This window comes from Taudactylus pleione, unplaced genomic scaffold (genome assembly GCF_031769625.1).
Source record: "Taudactylus pleione unplaced genomic scaffold, aTauple2 ptg000095l, whole genome shotgun sequence".
NCBI classification, from domain to species: domain Eukaryota; kingdom Metazoa; phylum Chordata; class Amphibia; order Anura; family Myobatrachidae; genus Taudactylus; species Taudactylus pleione.
The window spans coordinates 6,295,690-6,319,822 of NW_028284497.1; the positions used below are offsets into that span (position 1 = coordinate 6,295,690).

Consider the following 24,133-nt stretch of genomic DNA (forward strand, 5'->3'; position numbering starts at 1 on the left):
TTCAGTCAGCCTCACTGCTATTCAGCCTAAGTTGTAACAGGGGATACTCATTTTTAGCAGGTTCCCCCATACAGACTGCTAGTCTTGTACTGAAAAGTACTAAGATGTTTCCCAATTACTCTGTGCTGTGTGGGATGCACTTGCGTCACAAGGGGGGTTGTGGGGGGTACAGGCCGCACCGGGTGTCACCAGCTGAGGGGTGACACCAAAGTGCTGGCTCCACCTCAGTGACAGGAGCCGGGTGCTGCATTACGTGCAGCACTCGGCTCCTAGCACAGTGAGGAAGCTGCACTCAAACAGGCTGGTCCCCGGCGGGCAGCCTGCACCTCCAGCACCCCCCGGTGTAACAAAAAACAGGGCTTCGGCCCGTGGGGCCGCACCCCCGCCAGCAAGGCCATGACCCTAATTTTCCGGCGTGCACAGTGAAGGTTGCCTGTCCTCCCTACCAGTACCAGGTGCGGTTCCAGGTAAGGATGCCACTGGTGGGATGGACTCATTTTCTGCATTAGGAATCCCAATTTTGCCCTGTAATCCCAGTATAATGGACAAGGGTCACCTTTAAATCAAACGAGTCTAAACACCAAACACACACAATTTAAAATAAAACTTGTTCACTCTTTTTGTCTGCCTCAGACTACCATAGACAAAATGCAAAACAATCTTCTTTTTCTTCTTCGTAGCCCAAATGCAAAAAATAAAATAAAAAATAAAATAAAAAAACAGATATTCCACCATAAAAAAACATTCAAGCCAGGTAAGCTCTGTACCATTTTTTCTTTTACCAGGGGTGCAAATTAATTTGTCATTCTGATTAGACAGATAGTTTATTCTGAAAATTGTAGATGCAAGTAAAGAGAATGATGGTTTTTTTTCCATGTGGTACAGTACAACAGCGGTAAAAATTTGTCCAAACTAACTCATGAGGCACTGTAAAGATGGGTTACATGTCTGTAAGTGTATATTTCCAGCAGAAAAGTTGGAGGTGGGTAGCTGCAGGATTTATGTTAATCTAATGAATGGAATTCTGTAAAACACTTAAAAAAAAGCTTAATTATTCCAACTTATTTTGTTAAAACTATACCGATCAAACTCTGTTCATTTAGGTGAATTACGTTCTACTCAAGGTGTGAGGAATATATCAGTGTTTGGGGGAACACATATGTTAAATACAGCCTGACACAATTGTTATAGCCTGCTTTATATACAGCATCATCATCATCAATTTACATTTGTTTTTATTCATTTGGCCCAGTCTAGTAATAAATTGGCTCTATGCAGCATCTCTAAATACTAAACCAACATATCACTTTTGTCTCGCTGTAACTATTGCATCTAAAAATTCCCCCTTGTGCCTTTCCACCCCCCTCCCCTAAAGAAATACAGAAAACTTTATTGATTTATATTCCTCAGTTCCATGGGTGCATTTTGACTCTTCCGCCGAAGCACTTCAGGAATCTTGAGTGAATTTTTACAGTCAGTACCAGTCCCTTCAAAAAGTTTGCCCATGAATCCCACACCAGCGGTCCTAATGAAATTGCTTGCAACAAAAGCATACAAAATAGGATTAATGCTGCTACTGAGAAAGACAAAGGCAGTAGTATTAGGCCTGGCCTTCATAGCTGATTTTCTTAGATTGTTTGATGATGACAGTTCTCCAGACACCTGTATTATATTCACCACATGGTATGGAAGCCAGAACAGGGCAAATATTACTATGATCATGATGACCAGCTGACTTGTCTTATTTCTGGTCTGAAACTTTGCATTGCGTAATCTTAGTCCAATACACAGGTAGCTGAACAAAATGATTGTGAATGGGATAACAAAACCTGTCATGGTTTCAAATACATACTGAAAGATTATATGTCCAGGGGTGCTGTGAAAGGATCTACATTGCTGCTTATTGTTAATACTTGTTTCTGCACGGTATATTGGCATAGGAATGGCCAGCAAAGATGCTAACACCCATATTACCATAACTATGTTCCTGACAGCTGATTTTGTTCTCATGGTTACAGAAGTCAAAGGTCTTGTGACGGCTAGAAAACGGTCCACACTCATAAAAGCGATGAGGAAGATGCTGGCATACATACTCAAGCAGCTAATGTAATGGCACAACTTACAGATGATATTCCCAAATGCCCAACTGCCTGTTGCCAGGAGATGGAGGAAAAATGGCGCTGTGAGGATCACTATGATGTCAGCAATTGCCAAATGTAAAATGAGGAGACAGGTGACTGTACGTTTCTTCATTTGGGTCAACACTGTCCAGATGACAAATGCATTGCCTGGAAATCCGATAATGAAAGCTATTGAGAGGATGGCAATGCCCAGACTGGGTGAAGGCAATGAAGTCTTAGTGATGTTTGGTAAAGGAGAATTGAGGCTGCTCATGTCGCCAAGAACTGTATACTGTGAATACGAAAAACACAAACATATATTAATAATCATAGCAATAATTATATTACATGAATACAAGGTTAGGGTTCTTTTTTACCTGACTTTTCAATGCAATGGGAGCAAATATATTTTTCTATAATTATGTGCATGCTTTAATGCCATTGTGGCCAGCTTCACACTATTGAGGTTACACAATAGGTTCCGATTTAACGGAACCGGCAGGATTTCAGCAAGATTGCCACTAAATTTAAAGTGGAAATTGTTGACATGTAGTTTAATGGTGAAATACTCCAAGTGGTTAAGCCAATTGGACTGCAGGTGCAAGACTTGTCTAAGCACTGCTCTATATCCTACTGGTCACCAGTCAAATACAGCAAGGTATGAAGCGCAAGGAACGTGAAGTATTATTCTCTGTGCCTAAAGCACTGTAAATTACTTGAGATGGGCCCATCTTTGGCATAAGATGTTTATCTTGCCTGCTTGGCCTTGAGTCCTGGGCGGCCATACCATACTGTTTGCTGCTTTTCCCTTCACTGCAGTATTACCCTACAGCCTTGCTATACCCCACTGGCACAGTTCAGTACAAGGAGGGGGGGTGCTATGACATGCAAATTCTCCAGGCGTCATGATTCCACGCTACTCCTCTGCATATATCTGTATGTAAAATGCTTGTTAAGTGTTACAATTTAAAAAAAATAACAACGTGGGGTCCCCCCTAAGAGCACAACCAGCTCCGGACCTTTTAGAGACAGTCCTGGTTGTGAAAATACAGAGGACAAAAGATGTAGGGGTCCCCTGTATTTTGCACAACCAGCACTGTGCTCAATGAGCCAGTCCTGGTTTTGGAAATACAGGGGACAAAATGAGTAGGGGTCCCCTGTATTTGCCATAACCAGTACCAGACTCTTTCTAGCGGGGGTATAATGCAGGGTTGTAATGCCACAGCCAGGGGATCCCTTTCACTGGATCCCCCGGCCAAAGCATTATGCCTGACAGCTAGTCAGCCCAGGCCGGTGATCCCTGGGAAGGTGGGGACCCACATTTAAAGACAATTTTAGGTATTTTTTCAGAGCCTGGGGGGTAAATTTACTAAAGGATGAATTAGATCGATTAAAATCGATCAACATCGGTAGGTTTTCTGGATGCAAAATCTATATATTTATGATCCGTAGGGTTTCAACTTCAATTGAAATTAAAACCCTACTGATGATAAATATGTATATTTTTAGTTCAACCTTTTTTACATTTACCCCTGGGGGTGAATTGAGAAACACTATTACTACTGTGTTTTAAAAAAATAGATATATATGTGCTGGGTTATTTATAACATTTATAACACTAGCTCATTAACACTTGCATTGTACAGTAACTGTAGCAGTGCTGACTTTTTATGTACAGTTCTATAGCAAAAAAGAAGGGGGGGAGTAGGTGCACACTATGAGCACTACGAATACTAATGATCAAAACATCTATAATAGACTGCAATAATTAACATGGTTTTAAATGTAATGTTTCTTGGTACATGTTTGGCCAAAAATGTTTGCCCACCTGCCACGTCACGGCGAACCTTATATAGGTGGGTCCCAAACATCTCTAATACTGATACACTAATAAATTTGTCTAGGACTTACCTTTTATAGGGCCCATTAGATGTGTGTACTGCAATGCAAGGACCCATACCAATTAAAAACACCTTGGGCAGGTAGGTGAAGTGCTAGCCCAAGAGAAGGGGTCTCACCTTCAAAATCTACCTTACATACACATACACACACCTCCCCTTTTTATGTACAGAACCAGGGCAGCAATAATCTGTTGTATATTAGAAGTACATAAGTGAAACATTGGCAAAGTAGGAACTATGGCCCTGATTCAGACCCACTCGCAAGCGTCTGTCCGCTCGCAAGTGGGTCGATGGTCTGCACTGAGCATGCGCACGACGGAGGGAGCTCCGTCATGCGCATGCGCCAGACGCTCGTTGTGTCTGATCAAAGGGGGCGTGCTGTCGATGTTGATTGACAGCACGCCCCCTTTGGTGGGCGTGCCTCCCTGACGGGGGCGTACCCACGGGAACGCCTCCCGTCAGAAGCCGGCCCACTGACATCACTAGTGATGTCAGTGGGAGTGATTTTGGCTCTGACAGAGCCAAAATCACTCTGGGGCTTGCGGTTGAAAACCTCAACCGCAGGCTCCGGCTCGCAGTTTCGATGGTCGCGATGGTCACGACCATCACGGCCATCAAATTGCACGCTCGTATAGGCTGTGGGTGGTGACCCACAGCTATACGAGCGTCCAGGAGGACGCTCCATTTTTATGGAGGGCGGCCCTCATTCAGAGCGTGCGCTCTGCTCAGAGCGTACGGCTCTGAATGAGGGCCAATGAAGGCAATGAAACAGACAAAAGAGTGAAATGGGTAAAAAAACCTGAAAATGTGTTTGTATGTGTATAAATGCTAATGGATCTAAATATTGTATAACGTACAAGTGAAAAACAAATGATCATTTACAAACAGCCCTATGAAAAAAATCACATTTCAAAAAGATTTCCAAACAACTTAGGGATTTAACATGTGACCCTCCTGCTGTGGAACTACACATCCCAGCATGCCCTGCCACAGGTTTGTTATTACTGAAGTGCAGCAAAAATTACAGGGAAAATGCAGCGGCCATTTTCCCTGTGACTTGCCCATGCACAGACACCATGTCTCTGGGAAAAAGGTGCATGCGCCATGTTCCCGTAGGCCCGCACATGTGCAATAGATTCTGGCATTAAACCAGAATCTATTGCACTGCCAGAGGGGAGGGGGCCCAAATGGACATGCACACATGCCCACTCCTCTCTTAAAAAAGCCCCTGACAGTAATGGCGGGCTGGGCTGGGGGGCAGGGTGCCATCTGCCCCCTGGACCAGTGCGATTTCAGTGTTATGGGGCTGCCAGCTTCTTATGCTTCATACATGTCTGGTGGCTGGGAGACATGCAGAGGATGCTCCCCGGCCACTCAGTTTGTGTAACAAGGATAATGATCCTTAAAACCCTTGGAACAAACCAAGCAGCTTGGGAGCATCCTCTGCATGTCTCCTGGCCACCAGACATGTGACTAGGGTGTTCACCCAGGACGTCGCCGAGCCACGTGTATGTGTCTCCATGGCCACTCACTCTTACCCTGATGGCACCTGGTACACCTCTTGGGGCTCTCAGTGGGGGCTGGCACCACTTACTGATGGCGATGCCGTGGACGTCATGTAAGAGACATCGCAATGTTTGCCTGTGCCCTGTGGAGGAGAGTGAGTGAGAGACCATATTATATATATGTTGTGATATTTGGGGTAATTAGCTTGATAGACTAGGGTCAGTAGTGCAGTGATTAGGTGCAGAATCAGACTCCACACATGGCAGTCCAGTAAAACAAATGAACGTGGTGCTTTTACTTCCAGCATAATCAGGAACAAACAGAAAATAATAAATGCCTAGCCCTTTCTTGGGGCACTAGCTTACTTCTTGAACCCTCTCTACAGAAGCAGCTACTCAGCAGGAAAGTCTCTCACAGTCTCTGAGATTGGTAGTCCTTCCTGCCATATGCAGGACTGGAAACTGGCCTCCTGGCCTGGTATAGCTTCCTTAGCTTGTTGGCTGCCGCCTCTCACAGTCTGGCCTGCTTCCTTGCAGGTACCATAGCTCAGTCCCAGAGTTGGATAGCCTTCCCTGTATCTCACAGGTCTAGGCTCAGGCCTCCTGGCCCTTACAGACTCGCTAGCACAGTGAGCTTTGTCTGACTGGTCTGCCTCAGTCCTCCCTGGACTGAGTTCCCTCGGCAGCCATTAGGCATCTCCCCAGAACGCCTTTTTAGTCTGTGTGGGTGGATCTCCCCTGCCCCACACAGAATCTGCTGCTCAACCAGTGCCACCTCTGGTGATACTGCCATAATACATATATATATATATATATATATATATAATATATATATATATATATATATATATATATATATTCATTCACAGGTTATTTTTTTTGGAGAAAGCTGGGGTCATTTGCTGTGTTACCCCTTAGGCTGAAAGTAGCCAGCCAGCCAGCCACTGCTGTAGGTCATGCTGAAACTGTGGCAGGGCATGTTGTGATCTGATGTTCCACAGCAGAGGAGGGCCACATGACCAATACCTAACTGAGACTGAAGAATGATGACTCACAAAGAAAGAATATAAAAGATTATAAAACTAGATATGAACTGGAAATGTGGTGGCCTGGAATCTTCCCACTTTTTGGATAAAGTAAAAGTACATTACTTCAAAAAGAAATTACTATAAATAAAGTAATGAATGGTAACAGTCTGGCCTGCTTCCTTGCAGGTACCATAGCTCAGTCCCAGAGTTGGATAGCCTTCCCTGTATCTCACAGGTCTAGGCTCAGGCCTCCTGGCCCTCACTGGCTCGCTAGCACAGTGAGCTCTGTCTGACTGGTCTGCCTTAGTCCTCCCTGGACTGAGTTCCCTCAGCAGCCATTAGGCATCTTCCCAAAATGCCTTACTAGTCTGTGTGGGTGGATCTCCCCTGCCCCACACAGAATCTACTGCTCACCAGTGCCACCTCTGGTGATACTGCCACATATCCCCCTCCCCAGCTTGAAACCCCTGGGTTCAGCGACATGTGACGAGGCATTCTCATGACGATGTCCCTCTTCAATCTCCTCATGAGGGAAATCCACTGCATTCACGGTCATACAAACTCTTGCAATCTTTGGGGGTCTCGTCCTCCAGATTCCAGAATTTATTTTCCTCCTAACTTTTTTCCTCACTTTGTGGTACTTCTTGCTTTCTATATGAAGCACTTGAGATTCATTCTTGAGCATGTCAAGCTTTAAGGATTTCAGGCACATTTTCCCATAGTGCTCTACTTCCTCATAGACAAATCCAGCAGAATTGCAAGTTCCATCCTGCTTGCATGAAGGCATTGTTTCACACACCTGAGTATTATTCTTCACAAGACTCTCAGAATTAACCTTCTTTAAGGTTCTGCTTTGCACTGCAAAACTGTGTAATTGCGTCACATTCACATCACCCTGAATCCACGGCAACAAGAGAGTCTCATCCTTTGAAGCCATCACTATCTCCGTAGACTTCTGTACATCCTGTACCGTTGCTTGACAGGTCATGCGATCACCATCTGTATACGTCAGTTCTTTATCATCAACTTCAGACAAGGTTTTGCCATCTGGACCCGTGTCACTTTGGGAGGACTTCATACCCTCAGCTATCACTGTAAGCTGAAAGTCACTGCAAGGTATCTCATCCACTCTTACAAGACAGACTGCTAGAGAATTTCCCAACTTTGATACAACTATTTCAGACGCTGACACTTTTAATACACATTGCAACTCCAGTTCTTTGGTATTCCTCTCCGCTTGGAATCTTTGCAACTTCCAAGCCCTGCCATGGGCAAGGTTAAGCTCTCTCTCCAAAGATTCACTTTGCTTTGCGGCTTTATGCAGACTTTCCTCCAGGAATACATTTCTGTCCGTCAAACATTCTGAAACTGCTCTAGCTGCAGCTAAATCGGATTGGAGAGTTTGTACTTGCTCTTTACAGTTGACTTCAAGACGGACCATCTCCATCTCTTTTCCTTCATGGTCAGTTTCCCACTGAGCGTGAGTCTGCAGCATCTGGAGATACTTCAATTTTACTTCACAAAACTTTTCCGCCAGAGAATTTCTCTCCAATTCACAATCTTTACGCTTTACTTGAGTGGACACATTTAAAGAGTCTTTTTCTTTTAACACCAGAGTCAGATCCTCCACTTTCACTTGCGTGCGCTCTACATCACTCTGATGTCTCTGGACACATTCTTTCAACTCTTCTACTTCCTGCTGAAGTACCACACACTTTTGCTGCATTTCAACAATATCTTGCTCTAATACATCATTCTCTGCTAGGAGCACATTATTCTCATACTTTGTAACACATTGGAATATTTTAGCCTCCGCAAGGCGTTCAGACATAACTGCTATTTTGAGATCTGTCTCTTTAAGAACCTCACATTTTTTTATTTCTTCTTGCTCAAATGCCATTTTCAAAGACGAAAACTCACTCTGTAACGTCTTTTCAATTTGCGCATGCAAAAGCTTCTCTTTTGTAGACTTGTCCTCCAAGTCACTTATCTGGTCGCAAAAGCGCATAAGTGTTTCATGCCAAACTTCACACAGAGAGTCAACTTTTTCCATGCTGACATAGTCCTCTCTGGACGGACCTTGCACCATACACTGACCACACACACTGACATCTTTATTCTACTTTGTAAATGTCTCTTTCAACGTAATAACATTGTTTACCCCATCAATTTGAAAGGATTCACCACAGAGGATTTCAAACTGCTTTAAATCCCTTCCATGTAACCGACTTTCTTCACATTCAGACTGTAAACTCCAGCCCGGAATTTTCCATCTCTCTAGACTGAGAATGAAACTTTTTAGAATATTTCTTTTTGTTTCGCATTATTCTTGGCACAAAAAATACACAGGAACAACTTGTTTTTGTTTTCACTGCATCACACTTTGTCTTCACAAGTATTTTTAACACAGAAAAACATTTTTTCTTCATGTGGCACTACAATTACCAGCATGTATCAAGCAGTCTCTATAGCCTTTCAATAGGAATCTCTTCTCTCTTAGTACCACACCTTGATTTAACAAGCATGAGCAATTCACCAGGATAAACCACACCATTTATTTTAATCCTTCCAATGCTAAGGAAGTACATACTTCTCTTCACAAACAATATACTTGCAGCAATAGTGCACATTTGCAGACAATTTTTTTGTTTAAACAACAGACTTATCTTCACTCACCAGCCTGATGAGCATTGCACTGCTGAGTCCATTATGCAGGTGCAGTAAACATCCATATTTCCATTAGCTGCTGTAATCCACTTTCTGTGCAGATCTTGTTGCTTACGCCTGTGTGCTTAGAATCTTTATGCCTGCATTATCCACCATATGTGATACTTGGGGTAATTAGCTTGGTAGACTAGTGTCAGTGGTGCAGTGATTAGGTGCAGAATCAGACTTCACACATGGCATTCCACTAGCTTACTTCTTGAACCCTCTCTACAGAAGCAGCTACTCAGCAGGAAAGTCTCTCACAGTCTCTGAGATTGGTAGTCCTTCCTGCCATATGCAGGACTGGAAACTGGCCTCCTGGCCTGGTATAGCTTCCTTAGCTTGTTGGCTGCCGCCTCTCACAGTCTGGCCTGCTTCCTTGCAGGTACCATAGCTCAGTCCCAGAGTTGGATAGCCTTCCCTGTATCTCACAGGTCTAGACTCAGGCCTCCTGGCCCTTACAGACTCGCTAGCACAGTGAGCTTTGTCTGACTGGTCTGCCTCAGTCCTCCCTGGACTGAGTTCCCTCGGCAGCCATTAGGCATCTTCCCAGAATGCCTTTTTAGTCTGTGTGGGCGGATCTCCCCTGCCCCACACAGAATCTGCTGCTCAACCAGTGCCACCTCTGGTGATACTGCCATAATATATATATATATATATATATATATATATATATTCATTCACAGGTTATTTTTTTTGGAGAAAGCTGGGGTCATTTGCTGTGTTACCCCTTAGGCTGAAAGTTGCCAGCCAGCCAGCCAGCCACTGCTGTAGGTCATGCTGAAACTGTGGCAGGGCATGTTGTGATCTGATGTTCCACAGCAGAGGAGGACCACATGACCAATACCTAACTGAGACTGAAGAATGATGACTCACAAAGAAAGAATATAAAAGATTATAAAACTAGATATGAACTGGAAATGTGGTGGCCTGGAATCATCCCACTTTTTGGATAAAGTAAAAGTACATTACTTCAAAAAGAAATTACTATAAATAAAGTAATGAATGGTAACAAGGGAATATATTCAAATGCGGAAGCCCCTAAGTAACGGGCACACCGAACTGATGAACATCCTGTACATAATGCAAGTCAACAATGCACAAACAAAACAGAAATTCTAGACGTGATATGGCTCTCATCACTTGACTCTGAAAGTGTAAAATAGCAGCCCTGTAGTATAAATAACTATTTGAGCCATCATGCACCTATTTTTGATTGAATGTATCAGAATTTCTGTCAGACATGTGCTTTTACTTACTGCCTCAGACATGGCGTCTCTGTCCTCTGTCAGTTGGTTATATTCTGATGAGTAAATGGAAAAGTTAGTTAGATATACAAAGTTGAGATCTTTGCTCTATCAGATCAGAATGTATCTGTAATCATTCAATTCAAGAAATCTATCTGCATATTTCCCAACAACTCAAAACAAATTCCAGGGTCATGTTGCTGTAGAACTACTGCTTCAAAGCACATCGTTCCAGGTACAGGCTGGATGGATCTTGGGGAGCTATAACTTTATCATGTCATAGTTGGGTATATATATATATATATATATATATATATACATATATATATTATATATATATATATATACATATATATATATACACACATTGCAATAGTCCGGCACTCCCATATACCAAAAAACAGTGTGCTTGGGTGCCTCCTTAATGGAACGGATAAAGTAGCAAAAAAAAGAAGTGGCACTACGAGTCTCAAAACGACAGATAGATAAATGTGTTTTAATCCATGTGAAGGAAAAACCACTTCTGTTTTTTGCTCTCTCTCTCTCTCTCTCTCTCTCTCTCTCTCTCTCTCTCTCTCTCTCTCTCTCTCTCTATATATATATATAGATATATATATACTGTATATAGAGGGCGAGCGCAGATGTTGACACATACTGTAATACAAACAAATGCTTGCTTTAGGCAACAGATGAGGAATCATGTAAGGGAATTACATTATCTGGTGCTCACATGCCTGCATTTTGTTTATGTGTCATTAGTGATAGTGTAAGGGAGGGCAAAGACTAGAGAGCTAGGAGGAGGGGCGGTGGACTAGAATGGAAAAATAGGGTTTAACCAGTTATTTTTTTTATTGAATTAGGTTAAGAACATCTGTTTAAAACTTCTAAAACACAATTTTATAAAAAAAAATATAATATAATATATATATATATATATATATATTTTTAGGAACATAATACACCATAAAAAACTGCTAAAGTCAATTAGAGCAAGTGGTCTGGAGACATTTGAAGTGGACATCTTAGAGCTGGTTGTAAGGCCATGGGTGGTTTAAGAGAGGAGGGGGCCATATGCAGCATCCATTTGGGCCCCCTCCTCTCTGCCGGCGGCTCAGCACGGCACTGAGCGATGTAGATTCTGACTTCATGCCAGAATCTGGAACAAAGGAAAAAGGGAAGAGGTCCTAGGACCAAATCCAAGACTCTATAACGGCGCACTCTTAATAGCTAGTAGGTGTGTAATGGTAACTAAAATATAACTTTTAATAAATTCAAGCTAAAACAGACTAACATAACATACAGACATAGAAAATAATAAGGAAAAGGTGCAAAGTGCTGAGAATGAGAATAATCCCATAAAGGCGAAATATACTAAAGACAATACAGCATAAATACAAAACAATTATACCCAATACTAACCAGTATTGGTATATCACAAACAAAATATAAAAATACACTCAGGTCATAGGCTTGTCAGGGGTAAATATATAAGCATATATAGAATGAGAAAACATCAATGTAAATAATATCACAAACTGAAAATACGATCAAATTTCTCCAGTTGAAATAAGAAAACAAATAGGTCCTGTAAATTGGACCAATCAATTATAGAAAGTAACCGTATAGTACAGAAAGAAGATATAGTGAGGGATGTTAAGAGTCCTGATTCATTACAGAGTTCTACTGCTTGCCATCATGCTATCGCAGAGAATGGGAGCGAGAGACCCGCATGTCACAGTAACCCCTCGAAGATAAAGCAAGAAACACGTCCCTGTAGCAGGCATTCATTAAATCTCCTCCTTTGTCATACTATAATAGCATTGGACAAAAAGGAGGGGGAAAATTACTGGGCTGCAGGCGGGAGGTGAAAGAATGTATAGTTGCAGTGTACCAATGGTCAATATTTGATTATATGAGTCCATGCATAATAATATAGATACCATATAGTACAGAAAAATAGAAAAATGAGGTATAAGAAACCTGATCCATCAACGAGTTCTGCTGCTTCCCATCTTGCGAAAAGCAGAGGCTGGGGAGTGAGAGACCCGTGTTTCACAGTAGCCCCAGAGAAAAATAAGACAGTATCTAACCCCTTAAACAGGCATTCATTTCTACCCCTTTATTGTCTTACTATATTAGTATTGGACAATAAGGAAGGGGGAAGTTACTAGGCTGTAGGCGAGGAAAGATAGGAAAAGAGTATATATATATATATATTTTTTAGGAACATAATACACCATAAAAGTATTTTTTTTTTATGGTATACTGTGCATAAACTTGAACTTTAAACTAGAGATGTGCACTGACCCCCATGTTTTGGTTTTGGAATCATATTCTAGTTTTGGTTTTGCAAAACCACCCTCAAGTGTTTTGGTTTTGGATCTGTGTTGTTTTTTTGGTTGAAATGAAAAAAGTTTTAAAAAACTGCTAAAGTCAATTAGAGCAAGTGGTCTGGAGACATTTTGAAGTGGACATCTTAGAGCTGGTTGTAAGGCCATGGGTGGTTTAAGAGAGGAGGGGGCCATATGCAGCATCCATTTGGGCCCCCTCCTCTCTGCCGGCGGCTCAGCATGGCACTGAGCGATGTAGATTCTGACTTCATGCCAGAATCTACAGCGCATGCGCGGGTCTCCGTGAAAATGGCAACCCGAGCCTACTTTCCCGGGGACATCTTTTCTGCGAATTCGCAGATCACTGGGAAAATGGCCGCCACCATTTTCCCAGATAGTGTTTACTGCTCTGCAGTGCCATTCTGGTGCTGCGCAGCAGCACTTCGGTAATCGGCGGAGAGGTAAGTATGATTACCTGTGGGTGCAGTGTGTGCAATGTGGGCCCCCCTGGACCCAGGGGCCCGTGTGCACCACACACCTTGCCCCCAGTATAAAGACGCCTATGGGTAAGGCATACTCTTGTCCCTGACTCACAAGCAGTGGATGGCAGACACACAGGAAGGATCCGTCCAGGGGAGCGGCTAGCTGGTGATGAAGGTAGTGTCATATGCAGCCTCTTCAGGACACCCAGGGCAGTTAATAGGAGGGTTTTGTAATCACACTGTAAACTCGGCCTAATACCTCTCAGGACTCCTCTCAGGACTCAGTTAACCAGCAGATACTTTTCCCTCAATAAATAGCCGCTTCAGAAAAAAAAGGATAAAAGCCGGGTACATACTAGACGATGTCTAGTGTGCCCCACATCTTCAGCGATGGGACCTGGCAGGGGAGCTGGCATCGGTAAGTGCAAACACACTTGCCGACAGGGGCTGGCTGGCAACTTTTAGCCTGGGGGACCAATGCAAGACAGTGGTCCTGGTTTTTCTACCAGCACATGGCAATAGAAAAATTAGCGTGACAAATACCTGTATGCATGGCTTGTCTAATGTAAGTGTGGTTTAAACTGTTATGTCACAGAGCTGTAGTCAAATTCACCTACAGTACAAGCCCCATTCTGACGAAGCAGGGACAATTCTAGTAACATCTATATAATACACACAGCATTCTAGCTACCTCTATACAATACAGGTTACATTCCAGTAACTAACATACAATAGAGAGAGCATTCTAGTGACTTATATACAATACAGAAACCACTCTAGTGACCAATATACAATATAGGAAACAGTATACAGTATGTCGACATGCACTAAGTGATAAAATATGAAGTTATAAAGTAAAACGTTGCTCTGATCGCAGTGGCTAGTTCGAGCAAGCATATTGCGATGTATATGCATGTGCAGAAAGCATCAATTGACCGATTGCGTGTGTATAAGCAACTGCGTTTCTTGCTGAATCAGGCCCACAGACCACAAGTTTTGTGAGATTTGTACATCTGTGTACAACTGAGTATGAATCTGTGGGTCTGATTCAGACCCGTTCTCTAGGCTGCGTTCGCACGTAGCCTGCCGATGTTTGTAATCTGTGCATGCGTATAAGACGCAGTGTGCGTGTGCGAACCAGTCCATGCAATCGCAAAGCGATTGCATCCTGTATACAGTCACTCCGCTAGAATGAGTGACAGGATATGCCGTTTGTGGGTGGTGATGGGGTGGTCAATAGAAATGAGAGTGTGGTGGTGCGAATGCAGGCGTGTCTCTGCATCTCAACGGCATTTCAGGGGCGTGCATAATTAAGATGCATCATCAGCATACCCGTCACGTGGCTGAATTACACACAGCAGCACTCGCAATGCTTGCGGTAGGGTATGGTCAACCACAAATGCTGCATATGGGTCCGTGGTACTCAATGTTACCGATTGTTTAATACACTTCCTGGAGATGACGTATGTTATGAAGGGAAAGTAGGCATCTTGTGTCAGGCGGGTGGGCATCCAAATACATACCGCGATCGCACAGCAAGACATAGTAGTCTTGCTAGCGATTGCGGGATTTGCATACTTAGTCAGCTGCCGGCTGCGTGCAAACGCATCCTAGCGAGCGGGTCTGAATCAGGTCCAGTGTTGGAAGGTTCTGTTGTGATTAGACACTGTTTTGCCTCATGCCAAGTTCCATTGTGCGCCATTTGCAACAATGTACATGTGTAAAACCAATTTCTGTATGTGTAAAGTGAAGTCACAGTCTCGCACCTCTAGTACACTGTGAGTGGCTTTTTGATGCATGTGCGATACAAATAAGAGGCACATTTTTCTCAGTCACACTGGGCACCTCAAGCCGTAAGATGATCAGTGTGCACACATCATACATTACACACACCTTGTCAGGAGCCCCCAGCGTGATGACAATGGCGCATATTAGGGATCTAGAGGTACTGCACCGGGTGCCACCACCCTTTGTCTGTACCTCAACATAAATAAACACAAAAACTATATGTATTTGTGCCCAAAAAGGGGTCCTCCAATTTTTATATACATATATATATATATATATATTACTGGCCCATTCACTACAGTAGTAGAGCTGATGAACTCCGGGAGACCCCTTCTCTCCCCTGGGTTACGGAGCCTGTGCAGCACCACAGGTGAAAATGATGTCAGCCAGCAACACAGGGGGCCTGGGAGAAACATATATGTCCATTGGCTGTGCAGCACAGCCAATGCGATATGTCTGTGAACGACGTTGTTCACAGAAATATCACCTGTACACATTGGCCGACAGCCAGCTGATATATTGGCTGATCAATTGATCGGCCAATATATCGGCTAGTGTGTGTGTACCCACTATAAGTCTATACCTGTATTTTTACTGCATTCACCTGTCAGCTGGTTATCTCACAACCCTGTGTGACCTCAGCTGGCAATTCTTCTGGTAGTAATGTGTTCATCTAGTTCTTTGTTGAGTTTAAATGATTGATTGTGTTTAGTCAGGTATTTAAAAGTGCATGCTGCTGGAGACTTTGCTACACTAATATAACGCAGCAGAGATTTGTTCTTCACATTATTGTGTGATGCAAGCCTGGGATTCTGCATATTGCTTTTGGTTTAAAAGTGTTTGTTGCTAGAGACTTTACTTTACTAATACAACACAGCATAGATTTTCCTTCAATTTGTGTACCGCAAGCCTGGGATTCTGCATATTGACAGTGGTTTGAAAGTGCTTGCTGTCAGTAACCTTTGTTTCATCAATATAGTCACAGAGCATAGACTTGTCCTCCATATTTCCTGTGCCAAGGCTTGTGTTTCTGCATTGATATATGTGTTTACCATACATGCTGCAAGCGATTATTTTTTTATATGTGTGTGCTTTAGTAATACTGCTGTGCATCATAAATCCTCTATCAATATACAGAGCAGTCAGAGCATGTTTAAATAAAAATCACTTCTTCTTCCTCATTTTACTTACTCTCACTTGCCAGCTGAGGTCACCGTTAGACGACAGGGGTACTGGTACTGCTGCCCGAGACGCATTCTCCCTCACTCAGTGAATGCCAAGTTCCATTTTTTGCAAATTGTTACATTGTATCTCTTAAATCGCAAGATTCTAAACATTGTTTAATCTGTGCCAAACTCTGATTAGTTATTTTATGACACTGTCAACTGAATTGTATTCTCTGTACTACTTCCTTTTGGTGAAGTAGCTTCTCAGCATATCTCATTCAGAGTCAACTCAAACTGTCTGTTCATTATTACTTCCTGCAACAATAAAAAGGAATCTGTTTTCAAGGAACAACGTATCCAGTAGTGTGTCTGTTCGTAGGGGAACCTTAAGGTGCATACACACAGTACGATTAAAATGTACGATATGAACGATACCGATCATATCGTTATTATTCATATCGTGCATTTTTGGTACATCCAACCCACCAACAACCTGCGATGCATGGGCATATATAGACAATAAAGATATCGTCCATCGACCATGCATGCAGGCCAACCTTGTCGATATCGACCAGGTTACTATAGGGACCCGCGATCGCTGACCATTGTTTGTGGGTTGGTGATGTGCTGGATGATCGATATCGATCATCCAGTACACCCAGGAGATCGTTCAGGGATATAGTTATCGCTGACGGTCATCCCATGTGTATGCACCATTAGACTTGCCTCTCTGTCACCTAGTGTCCTACCGTGAAGACGGAGAGTTCGGCCACAAGAAAGCAAAACAACCACACCTGAACCTGGTTCTAGTGGTGGATCACTATACAAACTCCCAGAGCATCACAATTACATTAACTCTATCAAGACTATGGGCCTGATTCAGAGAATGACGCTAATGCAATCGCATCTGTGATTTCACATTGGAATGCAGCTGTAATATATGCTAATATTTCCATTGAGACAACCAATGCTGCCTTATCTTATCCATCCGGCAACGTGCAACAGCATAAACATCGGTAACATTGATGCAAATCGGGCAGCCATACAGCATATGCGGCAAGTGTGACCAGCCGCAAACACTGCAGCACTCATGACACACAGAGGGCTCTCAGGCTATGTTGGAGATCACAATAGCTAATTTATGCATTCCCATGAAATGGTCAGACACGCCAGCATTTGCCCAACCACATCACATTACCTCTCCCAAATGCTGACTACCTGTCACTCACTTTGCAAATGGATCCACTGGCATTGCGTCCATCTCTGAATCAGGCCCAACACCTCCAGCCGCATACGCATATTTGCAAGGACAGAATTGCAAACTGCGTGCAGCTTTGTAATTCCGTTCTCTGCTGAATTAGCCCCCTTGTCCCATATCTGGACTCACTTGATTTAATGAACAGGCCCTAGAGATAAAGTGTTTGCTTCCTTATTTTGAGAATAGTGTTTATAAATGTCAATATATGATATGTCACTGCCAAATATGTCTTTGCCTTATCAGCGGCTCCAGGTTCACTAGTCGCATCATGAAATTGTTGGCTGGCATTACAACTGCTTTTTCATGTTTTTAATCAGGGATGATCTTCACCACAGCCAAGTAACAGGTCTGTTCCAACCTGATATTATAGTTACTGTAACTTAGCTCATCTCTTCACACTAGGTAATGTCATGCTTCCATCTATCTACTATTCTGAGCCAAATCATGAAAAAGCAAATGCATAGAGATCATGACTACGAAGAAGAGCAAACTGAGGGGAAAAATATGCTCTTAATATTACTATAATTATTGCTCCAATAGTCACCAAACAATGTCTTACCTGTGAGTAACCAGCATTTTTGGACAGAGAAACAAAAAAGACTGGGCGCTAAGTAATGAACAGAATATTATAAATAATAGCAGCAAATTCAACCAATGGGCTTGTGTCTGCCCACTACTAATATATAGATACCATAACAAGAGAATGGTGATGCACTAACAAACAAATATATAATATTCTATATAAGTCCTGAAATGGTAGAAAAAAATTCTCAAGACATCACCTATATAATATTAATAATCTTTATAGAAATGTAATATGTCAGTACATATAATCACATTTACTTTTATAAATAATCACATTTATTTGAAATAGAAAGACTCAAATGCACGTCTAAGATTTGAAATAAAATGTACTGCCTCTAATAGAAATGAATCACTGGATCTTTGATGCCTGGAGCAGTCTCTTGTCAAATTAATGACATGTGGAAAATCCAATACTTCCTGATGAAAATCGTGAGATTGAAACGTTGAAGTAAAACTTGAGGTTTCTATAATCCAGCTTCTGGATATTTATTCTTTGGAGTGCCGCTGCCTTTGTGTGCTTTAGTTTGTGATCTCCGCAGAAGGCACCCACGTTTACCCTAAGAGGAAGAGTGCCGAGCCCATGCTGTGAATATATATATATATATATATATATATGGGCACTGCTGGTATGGCCATAGATTTTAGCACAGCAGACACATGTGTTAGAACAATGTGTGGACACTGCTAATATAGGTTTGGCATTGTTGTCATATATATGGGTATCCCTAGGTGTATGGGCACTACTAGTATTGTGCACAAATTATTTATAGATGTAATGGTGCTGCTAGTGTAATATATGGGAATGGCTCATATAGTCATGCCTGGGCATGGAGTGACTGGGCTGGAGAGACTTAGGAGGGCAGGAGGCAGGAAAACCCTGGGGGGCAGTGCAGCAGGCTGGAAATACCCAGGGGACAGGAGGCTGTAGAGACCCAGGGGGCAGGAGGTTGGAGAGACACATAGGGCCAAATGTAATAGGGTGAGAGTTTAGAAAAGTGAGAGTTTCTGACACTTTTTAAACTTTACCAATGTAATAGAGTCCAAAAACAAAGTAACAGAGCGAACTTGTATTTTTTTTAGACTTAAAAAACTGTCACGATTTAAAATCTCATTCAGATGTTTTCCCATTTTGAAGATAAAACTCAACCAATGTGAGAGTTTACTGCTAAACTCTCACATTTTCTAAACTCTCATACATACATACATAAACTCTCAAACCCTAATACATTTGGCCCATGATGTTGGAGACACCCAGGAGAATGGAGGTGGCACAGGGGTCAGGAGGAGAGCACAGGGCAGGAGGCTGGAGAGACGCGGGGGACAGTAGGTGACACAGGGGACACAAGTCTGGTTGAACCTCTGTTGTATGATGATGACATTAGATATATTTCTACACAAACAGTCATCCTCCAGACCATGTGATCACCTACATGAATAGTGAAAACCGACTGAAGACACTGTGTTCCCTGGGGAGAATCAATGTTGTCAGAGGTTCCCTGTTGCAGAGACACCACCATATAGTCTTAATGTGCACTGTACACAATTTAATTTTATTAGCGGTATTCCACAAGTAATACTCCCAGACTGGTCGTTTATATAGTCATACGTGTGGTATCTTATATGGGTTTTGTACTACACCAGTATTATTAATCCATTAATTATAGGGTGGATTACATTATTAGATGATTTGATATATATTAAAAATGTTGTGAGCTCAGCATCTGTCTATGCTATTGAGGCTGGAAAAATATCACAACATGGTTTTAAAGCTAGTAGTGTGTCTGCACACGAATCACTCATATGAGAGCCACATATACACACTTAGTAATCCAACAAAAGGTCTTATTCCTGTGATACATGTAAGTTCCTTTTGAAGTGATCCACTATTGCTGAGACAACTCCTATTCCATGGTAAAATATAAGGTAAGTATACCTGTTATAAGGAGGTCCTTCTATAATACCCCTATATTGGGCTGGATCCCCAGGTATCAGGGGTTAATAAATTAGAGCTTTAAGGTATACTCTCCCCTCCTGTCATGTCTTGGGAGTGCCTGGATATTGGATACAGTCGCTAATCTACAGTGCAGATACTAAGTACATGTTGCAACAAATACATTCGACACATGGTAACATAACAAAGTGACTTTTAACAGGGTATGGTTTATGGTTCTCCCCCCCCCCCCTCCCTACTTAAGTCTCTGACAATCTCCCCCTTACATACCTTGGTAGGTGGGAACAAATCAGGGTAACCTTGGTGTAGGAGTTTTCAGGCCAACATCCTAGGTACTGAGCACTGCGACTCAACTTTATCACATTCACCAATAAACGATTTACCCCTACATAAGTGTGATTCCTTTTTTCATACCTACACGGATGCATAATCAGTTACACAGGCGACAAATTGCAAGTAGCCACCCGATCACACCACACCTGTCATACCTCATTTAAATATATAGATGCAGCGCTGTGCCATATACCACCAATGTACTGTGTGCCCTGTGCGCAGACTGCTATGTAACCTACCCTATTCACGTAAACGAACGAAATCCAACGGGACAGTCCTGTTTTTCAGGCACTTTCCTGCTGTTCCATCTGAGGGCCATAGTCTCCTGCTAGCTGCCAGGCGGTTGGGGACACTCTGCTAAGCAGAGAGCAGTGGTGCCGTGAAGCTAAGTGTATGGCACATGCATGCGTATATCATCCATTTAGTGCAGGGAGATGGCTGGGGCCCAGCAGTTGACGGAGTGCTGAGCTCACCCCAGGCATGGCATAAAATGGGGAAGTGACGCCCACAAAATGGCATCAATAAGGGTGTGCGCAGAGGTCCCGAATTCGAGATCAGAGAAGTTGGGAGGTATATTACCGGCCGCGCACATGGTGCCATCAGTTGCTTTGATTATGTAAATAAATGTTGTTGTTTTTGTTGTTGTGCACCTATAACTTGATGGATTGAGATGAATGCAGATCGATTGATGTTGCTTACTGCGCATGCGAATGCATGCTCCGGTGGCTGGCCAGCCACGTCAGTTGGCTGCCGGCCACCAGGGAGAGAGGAGGGGGTCCCACAGGGAGTGCACATGGGCCCCCTCTTCTCTTAAGACGCCCCTGGGGGGAGTGGTCGGATAAACGCAGGCGCGTCTCTCCATTTGGATGCCATTGCATGGGCGCACATAAATTAGCCACTGAGATGGCATACGCAGCTTGTGTACTCACTGCATGTGATGAGGTTAGCAATGTCTGAGTAAGGTCAGACCTGTTGTAAATGTGCGTGAGGGACCGATGTTTCTCGATGTTCCCGATGTATACGCAGGACTGCAATGTATTATGGATGTGACATAGCAGTAGCGGACATCTCTATGCTGGCTGTGGGACGGCTTTGCGATTGCATTCATTAGCATATTTTCACAGCGAACCGTGCATAATCGCAGCTGCGATCACATTAGCAATCTGTAGTGAATCAGGCCCTAAATGCAGATTATTTGTAAAAGCTCCCACTACAAAATGATGTAATTTTCATGAAAACTGGTTCAGTAAGCAGACAGCCACAACATTCTTATCATAATAGTGTACATGAAACTATCCAAATATAGAAATAGAGGAGAGAGATAACTGCTGTAAATTTACACACACACAACCGGAATCTATACTAAATATATAAGGAAAGCCAAGTCAATTATCTATCTATCTATCTATCTATCTATCTATCTATCTATCTATCTATCTATCTATCTATCTATCTATCTATCTATCTATCCGGATCCACACAAACCCAACCTTTATATGAGAGACGAGTGATGCCTGGATAAGGGAAGACAAGGAGGGCTGCCACTGGAGTGTCACAGGAAAGAGAAGAAGGGACCTAGGGGATGCATGGCAGGGAGGGCTGGACCAAGGGGGATGCAGAGCAGGGAGGACTGGACCTGGAGGTGCACAGGGCAGGGAGAGATTGACCTGGACGGCACAAGGCAGGGAGGGGTTTAACTAAGTGGAAGTGCAGGACAAGGAGGGCTAGACCTATTGGGGGCACAGGGATGAATAAGCATAGTGGTCGGGACACAGAGCAGGGATGGATGGACGTTAATGAGGGCACAGGGCAGGGAAGGCTGAACCTGAGGGGGCACAGGGCTGGGAAGGCTGGACTGGGGGGGCACTGGGCAGGGTCAGGAACTATACCATAATTCATGTACCTGGTTGCAACTGACCCACTGGCAGCCAACCAGGCATGGAGAGACAGTGGCAACATTTAAATATGGTCCTGGCTGTGAGCCATTTGCATCTTGTTGCCCTGCAGCCAATAAAGAGCAGCCACTGATGCCGCTCCTGATTGTCTGCCATTCTGCAAGCTCTGATTGGCTTGCAGTTGGCACCATATTCAAAAGACCACCGACGCTGTTTCTCTATGGCTGCCTGACGGTGCCCCAGCTGCAACTAGCACAAATCCACACTGTTGTCACTTGGGCTCCCTTTTCTGTTTGGACCCAGGACTCCAGTCGCTGCAGTCCCCCCCTGATTGCGGTCCTGCATAAGGGTGATATTTGATATCAATAATTAAGGTCAATTTATTTGTCTTTTAAATTACACAAGGGTTAGGCTGAGTGATCGGATTGTTAGGGTTAGGCACTAGGGGGAGGGTTAGGGTCAGGGGTAGGGATTAGGGTTAGGGGAAGAACACTTACCAGAATGCTGCAACATCAGGTGACTACACCGGAAGTGATGGTCACATGATCTCTGGAATCATGAAGCTGCACTGGAACCACTGCAGCTGTCAGGAGCCAGTAAGTAACCGTAGATCCACCAGGGACTATGGGCCTCATTCAGCGGCGGTCGGAGGATGCAAGCGGTCGCTCAGAAACTGGGCGGCCGCTTGCATCCTGACCGCCCGCCTCTGTTGTGGTCGTTAGGCTGTGGGTTAACACCCACAGCTCTAACGACCGCTCCAACATCGACAGCTCGCCCCCTTTGGATCGAGACCCGCTATGACTGGCGCTGTCGGTCGTAGCGGGTCTCACGCATGCGCACGACGGCGCCGTCACCGTCGTGCGCATGCTCTGTGGGGGGCCATCGACCCGGTCCGAGCGCATCGGCGCTAACGACCGGGTCTGAATGACCCCCTATATGTCGACATTTCATCAGTATCTACATGATGAATGTTGACATGGTCAATGTTGACATCATGACCATATTGACATTCTCATGTTGACATCTAAAATAATCAAAGATCTAAACCAGGTGCTGGAGAGTTAAAAAATCCTTCCACTCTCAATATGGTTGAATGAGGAAGTCACCCTCACAAATAGCAGAACATATGTATAAAAGAGTCAACCATAGAGTTTGGAAGTACCTATTTATCACACTCAAATCAATTAGCATAAAGTAAATATTTATTGAAAAACATTAAAACAAATAACATTTAGCAGCTGGCGTTAAACATACATATAAAAGTTTTAATAATGTTTACATTAAAAGTAGCTGGGATTATACTGTAGTACTCATAAAATTCTTTCCGGGGTATAAATCACTGCAGTGATTAATGACTAGTTACAGTATCTCTAGAGAGAATGAAAGTCAGAAGTTAAAGGTATATTGTGTCAACTAAAGGGCTGATGGTGTAGTTTACCCGAAGACTCTCGTCTCAGACTGTAAAGGAGTGTGGCTATGGTTGATGATAAACGTCTTGTCCCCAGATGGTAGTATACTCGACCTGACAAGCAGGGAGAGATCGGGGACAGTGAATTGCCGCTCGGATGATTCGTGAGGCTGCATTTGTTGCAGTGATGGTGTTCCCACCTCAGACTTGATACAGCTTTGGCTGTCGCGGCGACAGAAGGAAGCCGCTCGGATGGTACATGTGACCACGTATATTGCTGTGATGGTATTCCCACCTCAAGTGGTGGATTAATTATCCGTCCACAGATGGCTGGCAATAAAGCTCTACTCGTGGCTGGGGAGCAGGTGTAAATGCCGCTCTAGAGTCCATGTAGTTGGACATAAGCTGGACAAGGATCACGGAGTTCCAA

General features: G+C 43.4%; 1 protein-coding gene across 2 annotated transcripts in view; it reads right to left on the bottom strand.

Annotated features, from left to right (window-relative positions):
- Nucleotides 1–770: 770 nt before the first annotated feature.
- LOC148526540 (leukotriene B4 receptor 1-like) overlaps nucleotides 771–24,133 on the bottom strand; it is a 28,418-nt gene continuing 5,055 nt past the window's right edge. Inside the window, exons 2-3 of one of the 2 annotated variants that reach the window (XM_088469938.1) lie at nucleotides 10,520–10,563; nucleotides 771–2,412 (exon numbers count right to left, since the gene is read on the bottom strand). In XM_088469938.1, coding sequence (XP_088326064.1) covers nucleotides 1,390–2,412; nucleotides 10,520–10,531 — 1,035 coding nt within the window. In that variant the 5' untranslated portion in view covers nucleotides 10,532–10,563 and the 3' untranslated portion in view covers nucleotides 771–1,389. The remainder of the gene's footprint in view (nucleotides 2,413–10,519; nucleotides 10,564–24,133) is intronic. The other variant, XM_088469937.1, reaches the window with a different exon arrangement.